We start from the raw sequence: 9,978 nt of genomic DNA, 5'->3' as shown, positions 1-9,978 counted from the left end.
ATTTCATTGTTTGTTTACTTACATGTAATATATTCCGTTGTTTATTTGTACATATCAATTTATTGGATTTTTTTTTTTTACATATTAATGGTTATTTTAAATATACTTTAAAACATTTTGACGGATTCATAACTATTTTAAATATACCTTTGTTAGGTATTTGAAAATATTCTAACCAATATAGTTTATAAATTAGAGATTGACTCAATGCTTGACATAAATCACAGTATAAACCAATATATGAAATATACTACAATATATAAATCTTCATAATTTTCATTTACACCATAGTATATATCATCATAATACAATAAGTCCAAATAAAAAAAAAACAGTCATTTATATCAAATAAACGAAAATGATATATATCAAATTTCCTACAAAAGCTAAAAAAAAGTACATATGTATCACAGTATATATAAAAAAAAATAGAAAAAAAATAAAGTTCACATTCGGGGTTTATAATACATAACCCTCCATCTTCATCTATTTTTCTTCAGTCATGGTCATCGCGGATCTCTCTCCCCATCGTCGTCTACCAGATTTGCTCGCCCCACCGTACCGTTGACCAAATATGCTCAACCCATCATTGTCGATTCGTCCTACGCTGTCTCTCCCATCAATTCGTCCCAAGTCATTTGTGTCACCTCGTGCCGAGCCATCAATTCGCCCCACGCTGTCGTCTACTGTCTACAACTCATATCGGAAGGAGAAAAGAGAGGGAGGGGGAGGAGAAAAGAGAGGGAAAAGGAAGAAATAAGTGTGAATTATGAGGGAGAGAATATATGAAATATATTATTGGGGGAAAGAGAACATATACATGGGGGAAAGAGAATATGCATGGGAGAGAGTATACATGGGGAGAGAATGATGCATAGAGGAGAGAGAAATACATACATATATAATCAATGTAGGTGAGAGTTTAAAAATAAACACTGATATTAGTGAAAATAGGGAGGTCAATAGGTTTTTTTTTTATAAAATGTGAAATGTTCAAGACATTAACGTAATATGTGTCCATTATCTCAAGATTTTAAATCATTCGACCCGGGTACCTTTTTTTAACATGAAATAAATTATGTATAAAAAAATTATAATAAAATCATAAATGTAAGAAAAATAAAACATGAGAAAATATAAAGGGTCAAATGTGGAAGCAAATTCTGGTTCCTTTGGCACTGTCATGGATTCCTCTTGTCAGTCGCCCGAGTATCCTTGCCCTTACCTAAAAAAACATAAAGATAAAGGTTGAGTATAAAATACTCAGTAAGTGATCCCATTACCGGGATCAGGCTATGCATCCACGAGCAAAGAAACATAGCATGTGACTCATACAACTACATCGATTTTTGATGATGAAGGAAAAACCAAAAGACGTACTATCTTGCCTTGAAACGCATGTCTAGCGGCCCGTAGGCATACCATCAAATATGAAAATAACATGAACGTAAACCTGTCGGCTCACGCATGCCTAGTAGCCCATAGGCTTGCCGTCAAACATGAAAATAACATGAATATAAACCTGTCGGCTCACGCATGTCTAGTGGCCCGTAGGCACATTGTCAAACATGAAACATGAAAAAAAAAGTAACATGAACGTAAACCTATCAACTCATGCATGTCTAGTGACCCGTAGACACAACGTCAAACATGGAAAAATAACATAAACGTGAACATTTTGACTCACGCATGTCTAGCGGCCCGTAGGCACACCGTCAAACATGAAACTAGACCCGTAGGTCCTCTGAAATAAAACATGCGTCAAGGTGAGACAGTAAACCGTAAACCGCTCTACTGGTCTATTCATGCATCATATACATGCAACAAGTAAAACATAATGACAAAAATCATGCTTCAAGAGTCCATTAAGTAACTTTATAGATATAGTCTAGGGGGCACCGGTAATTAGACCACTTACCTCAAGTTGGTCTCAAAAGTCTGCACAAATAACTTCTTAATAGCCCTTGGATAAAACTCAAATCAATCCTATGACATTAACCACAAGTTTAGTTACCAACTATGGCCTAGGAAGTGAGTCAAAGATTAAATAAATCCTCAAGGTCCCAATCTAAAGGATAACCAATAACTTACATAAAACTTACCCAACTCCAAAAATTTTCCATCGAAAAGAATGGTCTCGTCCTTGATAGCAAGGCCCCAAAATCTTCCAAACTCCTAATCCTGAAAGTCGACACAATAGGTAACAACCAAAATTGTTTCTAACACAAAGTGACACTCTAAAATCTCAAAAACTCAATCCTTGCCCAAAATAAACCAACTCTTACCAACTCAAGATTTGCAAGAATAGGTAGTGGCAGTTGAATGCGTCGACTTGTGGCTGGGTGCAGTGGCAGAAACAGGGTTGAACGGTTGGGCTCGGCAGCAGAAGCGAGTCTGCACGGTGGAACGGCTTGGGCGCGGTGGCTCACGGTCAACCTGACGATCCAGACACCGGCGAGGCAGCGGTGGACGAACGACGGGGCTCTTTCGCGGCGACAGGAATGGCGCTGGCGATCGACACGACGATGGCAGTGCTTGGCGCTGGCAATGCGGCGATGGCTCGGTGACTGACGACGGAGCAACAGGCGGTGGCGGTGGCTAGGGTTTGGGTAAAAAAATGGGAAGAAGAAGGGGGGAGGGGGGTCGCGTAGGCCTTGAGGAGAGAGAGAAAGAAAATCTATTTTCTTTTTCTTTCTTTTTTTTTTAACCTTTCCCACAAGTATAAATATAAAAGCTCAAACCTTTTCCCTTTCCCTTAAAAAAAACAAATTCCCTAATCCTTTTTCAAAATATATATACTTATATATTTTTTTCTTTTAAAAACTCCAACAAACAAATTTAATTATCTCCATAGATAATCAAATCTCTAAATGCAAGCCAAAATAAAACTCAATTAATTCCAAATAATTAAATTATATTTTAGCTTAACCAAAAACATAAACCTCATATAATTTATTCAAGTAGCCAACATAAAAAATAATAATAATAAAGCTTAATTACAAGATAAATCAGGATATTACATTCTACCCTTCTTAAGAAACTTTCATCTTCGAAAGTTCTAATCCTGAAAAAGCTCGGGACAATGTGCCCTCATGTTGTCCTCGCGCTCCCACGTTGCTTCCTCGAACTGATGATTCTGCCAAAGGACCTTCACCAAAGCGATCTCCTTATTGCGAAAAACTATCACTTCCCTAGCTAGGATTTGAATGGGCTCCTCTTCGTAGCTCAGGTTCTCATTTAAATGAAAAGGCTCATAATCCACAACATGAGATGAGTCTGCTACGTACTTCCTCAACATGAAAACATGAAAAACATTGTGAACTATAGAAAGGGATGGGGGCAAAGCCAGCCAGTAGGCTACAGTGCCAACCCGCTCTAAGATCTCAAATGGCTCAATGAACCGAGGGTTCAACTTATCCCTCCTGCCAAATCTCAACACCCCCTTCATAAGTGCCACTTTCAGAAACATCTTTCCACCTACCTCAAACTCCAGATCCTTACACCTAACATCAGCGTAACTTTTCTGCCTACTTTGAGCCGTCAACATTCGGGCCCTAATCTTCTGTATTGCCTCGTTCGTGGTTTGTACTAACTCAGGTCCTAGTAATTTCCACTCACCAACCTCATCCCAGCATACAGGTGACCTACAACTCTTTGGGCCTCAAACGGTGACATACCAATGGTTACCTGATAACTATTATTATAGGCAAACTCTATTAAATATAGGTGAGAGTTCCAACTCCCTGCAAACTCTAGCACACAAGCACGTAACATATCCTCTAGTGTCTGGTTTAAACGCTCAGTTTGACCGTCAGTTTATGGGTGAAAAGCCGTACTGAAATCCAAACGAGTACCCAATGCTGTCTGAAGCCTCTTCCAAAAGTTGGAGGTAAATCAAGGGTCTCTATCAGACACGATGGACACTGGTACCCCATGCAATCTTACCACTTCTTTCATATACAACTGAGCCCACCTATTCACTGAATATGTAGGCTTCCCTGGAATGAAATGTGCCAGCTTGGTGAGTCTGTCCACTATAACCCAAATTATTGTAAAACCCTTTGCGGTTTGCGATAAACCCACAATGAAGTCCATCAAGACATTCTCCCACTTCCATTCTGATACGCTCAAAGGTTGCAACAAGCCTGCTGGCTTTTATTTTGAGGCCTTTACCTGCTGACACACCAAGCACTTACTAACAAACTCTGCTATCTCCACTTTCATGTTATTCCACTAGTAACAACGTTTAAGGTCCTGGTACATTTTGGTACTGCTAGGATGTATTGAAAATGGGGAGTTATGAGCCTTTCATAACAGATTGTTCTTAAGGTCACCATCTGCTGGTACACATAAACGTCTTCGAAAAGTAAGACCATTATCTGCGGACAAGGATAACTCACCACTCTATCCTGTCTTCACCTGTTGCGCTACTTCAACCAAGTAAGGATCACTGCGTTAAGCAACAATGATCCTTTGCCTTAAACTTGGTTATATCGACAATTGTGCTAACTGCGCAGAGACCTCCCCTTCCACCACTGCTATCTCGGCCCGCTCAAGGTCCTTACATAATCGGGCCTGTCTGGTGATAAAGGCTGCTGAATGGACTACCTTCCTACTTAGATCATCCGGCACTACATTTGCCTTTCTTGGGTGGTACAGAATCTCACAATCATAGTCCTTCACTAACTCCAACCACCTACGTTGCCTCATGTTTAATTCCTTATGAGTGAAGAAGTATTTCAAACTCTTGTGGTCGGTGAAAATATGTATCTTCTTGCCATACAAGTAGTGCCTCCAGATTTTTAAAGCAAAGACCACGACTGCCAACTCCAAATCATGTGTGGGATAATTCAGTTCATGGTTCTTTAGCTGGCGAGAGGCATAAGCAACTACCTTACCTTGCTGCATCAACACGCACCCCAACCCTCTCTTGGAGGCATCACTATAAATAACGAAACCACTCGTTCCATCCGATACGGTGAGAACTGGGGCATTAACCAAACTTTGCTTGAGATCTTGGAAACTATCTTCACAAGCCTTACTCCAAATAGAGGAAGCTCATTTTCTGGTCAACTGGGTCAGAGGGTTGGCTATATGGGAAAAGTCCTTCACAAAACGACGATAATAGCCCGCCAACCCCAAGAAACTGCGTACCTCTCCAACTGTGGTAGGACAATACCAACTTGTGGCTGCCTCGATCTTTGCGGGGTCAACAGATACACCTTCCTTGGACACCACATGCCCTAGAAACGACACTTGTTTTAACTAGGACACGCGCTTGGAAAACTTAGCATATAACTTTTGCGCCCTCAAGGTCCCTAGAAACTTTCATAAATGTTCCTCGTGTTCCGTCTCTGTCTTGGAATAAACCAAAATGTCATTTATGAAGACTCTCACAAAGGTGTCAAGAAATTTCTTAAACACCCTATTCATCAGGTCCATGAATACTGCAGGAGCATTCGTTAACCCAAATGACATCACGATGAACTCATAATGCCCATACCTCGAACGAAAAGTTGTCTTGGGAATATCACTATCCTTTATCCTCAACTGATGATACCCCGACCGAAGATCAATCTTAGAAAACACTGTAGCTCCATGCAACTGGTCAAACAAGTCGTCAATCCTGGGAAGCGGATACTTGTTTTTTATAGTCACCTTGTTTAATTCCCTGTAGTCAATGCAGAGCCATAATGACCCATCTTTCTTTTTCACAAACAGCACCGGCGCACCCCAAGGGGATACACTAGGGCGTATGAAACCCTTATCCAACAATGCTTGCAACTGAACCTTAAGTTCCTTCAATTCTGCTGAGGCCATTCTGTACGGAGCTTTCGAGGTAGGAGTTGTGTCTGGCTGAAGTCGATAGTAAAGTCTGACTCCCGATGCGACGGCAGACCTGGGAGTTCCTCTAGAAAGACATTCGGGTAGTCACGTACCATTGGCTCCGAAGTCAAGGAGACCTCAAGCTCCCTAGTGTCAATGAAACTAGCCAAGATACTCCATGTACCCTGGTTAAGCAACCTCTGGGCTTTCATGGTAGAAATCACTTTGGGCAGGACCACAGTCCCCGCCCCTTTAAATTTAAAGCTGGCTCCTGTAGGAGGGTTAAAAATCACCTCCTTGCGAGAGTTGTCTATACTGGCATGATTAGCAGCCAACAAAACCATGCCCAAAATCACATCAAAATCCCGCATGTCCAAGACTATTAAAGTCACATCCAGGGTATGACTCGCTATTTCAATCTGACATGCTTTTATCTTCTCCTTTGCTAACATAATTTCTCCAGACGGAATGGAAACTGACAACACATAGTGTAAAGGCTCTAGTTCTAACATGGCATGCTTAACAAATAACGACGATATAAACGATGGGATGAACCAGAATCAAACAATACCAGCGCAAAATGTCCCAAGATTGGGAGTGTACCTGTCACAACAGTGCCTGCTTTCTCAGCCTCCTGCTGGGTGGTAGAGTAAATACGACCTTGCTGATGCTGGGGCCTACCCGAACTCCTCTGTTCATGGTCTACAAACTGGTTCCCATAACCGAAACCATGTTCTAGCAGGACATCTATCTCTTGAGTGCCCTCCTACTTTGCAATGAAAGCAAACCTTGGCCTGTCAAACATCGGACCCAGTGGCGTCTTCCACATGAGTTTACACACCAGTGAAATCCTTTCCACCATACCCACCTCGGCAGCCTGCTTAAAATGTCGAGGCGGTCTGTCTGAGCTTTGAACCTTCTGATGGGGGTGAGGCTCGAAATCCTTTTTGATCTACCTTTCTCTTTTGACCTGAGGAAGGTCCTGCCCAAAACGTCCGTGAATACTCGTCCCTGACTGTGGTCCACCTCGGCTCCAAGCGAAGTGCCTCAGGATGAGTGGTTGGTTTGAATGCTCGTATGATACCTCGTATACTGTCTTTTAGGCCTTGAACGAACCTTTCTGCCCTCATAGCTTCCGTGGTGACCAACTCCGGGGCGAAACGGACAGGGTGTCAAACTCTAGTCATACTCTCCAACGACCTGTGTCCCTGCCATCAGCTCCAAGAACTCCTTCTGCTTATTGTACCTCAGGTTGGCAGAGAAGTACTTCGCGTAAAAGCACTCCTTGAACTGCTCTCATGTCACTTGTTCCCCTCCTACAACCTAACATCTCCTTTTCTGCCGACTGCCAAGCTTTATAGGTAAGCATGAAAAACACACACTGCACCTTCTGATTCTTTTTGGGCATTTCATATATGAAAGATTGTTCAATCGTGGATATCCATAACTCTGCATTGGTAGGTCCTTTAATCACCCATTGAAAGTGGTTGGGTTGTACTTCCTAAAATCTCGCAAATGCTTGGCTCCCACCCGAAAGGCCTGACATGCTTTGGTTTTGGATCATGTTCTAGTCTGGACTTGCTGCATTCTGATCCTGTGGTGGTGTGTCTGATGGAACTGGGAAAACTGGGCCAATCGTTCATCCAGCATGTCCTCACCTACTCACACAACTGATGAACTGTTTCCTCAATAGTTGGCTGCCCAATCGGTAACCTCTGATGAAATGACTGGGTGGCCTGCGTCTTTGGTGCATGGTCGTATTGTTTGGGCTCTACTTCGTGTCTGGGTTTGCTTGCCACCCTGGCCCTGAGGGCCTAGGCGGCAAGGAATCCTCTGGTATCGGAGGGTCATGAACTTATGCATATTGAACTTGTGGATCCTCATCATGAGGATCTTGATCCTAAACTGGCGAATTCTGCTCTTCGGGGACGCACCCCCTTCCAGTAACCCTATGACTGCCTTTTTCCCTAACACGAACCATTTTCCTGATAGTTATTCGCAACCACCCCTTAGCTACTTTTCTTACTAGCAAAAAAAACATATCAAATGCAATAAAAAAATGCTACTAACTAGGGTGCATATTATCCTAAATACTTTTCATAAAGGACATAACTGGCGACGACAAAGAATCTGTTATAGGCCAAAAGGAACAACCTGGACTTACACAGTCTACAAAGCCCCGAAACACAGGCTCTGATACCAACTGTAACACCCCACCTTCTAGGACTACTAAAAAGGGGATCGTTACTGCATGCATGCATAAATATTCGCATTGAGGAAAATAAAGTAAAAATAAAATAGAATAATCATGATTTTGAACTGCTTTAAGTATATAAGAAAATGTTCTGCCATTATCTCAAGATCTTAAATCGTTCGACCCGGGTACCTTTTTTTAACATGAAATAAATTATATATGAAAAAAATTATAATAAAATCATAAATGTAACAAAAACAAAACATGAAAAAATATAAAGGGTCAAATGCGGAAGCGAATTCTAGTTCCTTTGGCACTGTCACAGATTCCTTTTGTCAGTCGCCCGAGTATCCTTGCCCTTACCTGAAAAAAAAAAAAAGATAATGGTTGAGTATAAAATACTCAGTAAGTGGTCCCATTACCGGGATCAGGCTATGCATCAACGAGCAAAGAAAGATAACTCGTGGCTCATGCAGTTACATCGATTTTTGATCATGAAAGGAAAACCAAAAGACGTACTATCTTGCCTTGAAATGCATGTCTAATGGCCCGAAGCACATCATCTTACATGAAAATAACATGAACGTGAACCTGTCAACTCACGCATGTCTAGTGGTTCGTAGGCACATCGTCAAACATGGAAATAACATGAACGTAAACCTGTAGACTCCCGCATGTCTAGCGGCCCGTAGGCTCGTCGTCAAACATGAAAATAATATGAACGTAAACCTGTCGGCTCACGTATGTCTATCAGTTCGTAGGCACGCCGTCAAACATGAAACATGAAAAAAAAAGTAGCATGAACATAAACCTGACGACTCACGCATGTCTAGCAGCCCATAGGCACACCGTCAAACATGAAAAAATAACGTGAACCTTTCGACTCACACATGTCTAGCGGTCCGTAGGCACACCGTCAAACATGAAAGTAAACCCATAGGTCCTCTGAAATAAAACATGTGTCAAGGCGAGACAGTAAACCGCTCTACTGGCCTATTCATGCATCACATACATAATATCAGTGCTGATTGAGGGATTAGTAAGTGCACTCAGACATCTAACTAGGTTGATACCTCTTTAGTATCTTCATCACGTCGCACTTACTTGTTCATTTTTTTTTTTTTTAAAAAAAAGAGAAATTATTTTAAATGATAAAATTGTTGAAAATATTTTCAAATATAGCAAAATGTCGCTGTCTATCAGTGCTACACCACGATAGATTTTTATCACTAATTGATAGACTTCTATCACATAGTCTATCATCATCTATCATTGATATATAATAACATTTTGTTATATTCATAAATAAGCTGACTTATTTCCTTTACTTGAAAACAAAACATAAAAATAATTTTATAATTGCGTGTTGGAGAAGAAAAGGAAATCAGGTCTAGAGATGTCCAAATTTCTCATAGGGACAGGGTCTTGCAGGAATTCCCCAATTAGGCGGAGAATGGGGAAGGGGTGGGGAAAAAATTCCCCGTGAGTTAAACGGGGACGGGGAATCCTCGCCCCATTCCCCGTCCTCACCCCCGCCTCAGTCCCCGTCCTTGCCCTGATTACTTCTACATATTTATTTAGTATAGTTATCTAATGTTATGTTGTTATTATTATTATTATATAAATATTACATTTAAATTTCAAATTTGATTATTTATTGAGAAAGATAATGAATATGTTTAAACTGAATATTTAAATTTAGATTATATATGTGAATAATTTAATTTATATTTATATATTTATATTAAAAATAATTAATTAGTTTTTTTAGGCCAAAATTTGAATAATTTATATTTAAATTCATTTTTTTATATAAAATTAACCATAATAAACAATTTAATGATAAAGTTAATTATTTAATTAAAATTAATAAAAAAGAGAGCGGAGAAAAATTTCAATCCAATCAAAATCTCGCCTCAATCTCTATAGTGAATTTCACAATGGAAATAAAAGGGAGT

General features: G+C 40.5%; 1 protein-coding gene and 1 long non-coding RNA gene across 2 annotated transcripts; both read right to left on the bottom strand.

The window, feature by feature from the left end:
* Positions 1-267: 267 nt before the first annotated feature.
* Positions 268-2,697, bottom strand: LOC120074248. The gene is made up of 4 exons (XR_005480927.1): positions 2,286-2,697; positions 2,103-2,181; positions 1,919-1,986; positions 268-1,225 (listed from the first exon to the last, which is right to left on the bottom strand). It is a non-coding gene; the product is annotated as an uncharacterized LOC120074248 (long non-coding RNA).
* Positions 2,698-3,058: 361 nt separating this feature from the next.
* Positions 3,059-3,547, bottom strand: LOC120073598. The gene has a single exon (XM_039026415.1). It carries the CDS (start codon positions 3,545-3,547, stop codon positions 3,059-3,061), a length of 489 nt encoding a protein of 162 aa, XP_038882343.1.
* Between the last annotated feature and the right edge of the window lie 6,431 nt (positions 3,548-9,978).

The sequence above is a fragment of the Benincasa hispida genome, chromosome 3 (assembly GCF_009727055.1).
Source record: "Benincasa hispida cultivar B227 chromosome 3, ASM972705v1, whole genome shotgun sequence".
Classification (NCBI taxonomy): domain Eukaryota; kingdom Viridiplantae; phylum Streptophyta; class Magnoliopsida; order Cucurbitales; family Cucurbitaceae; genus Benincasa; species Benincasa hispida.
Note: the sequence above shows the minus strand (reverse complement) of the source record. Positions and strands in the feature narration are given on the sequence as shown.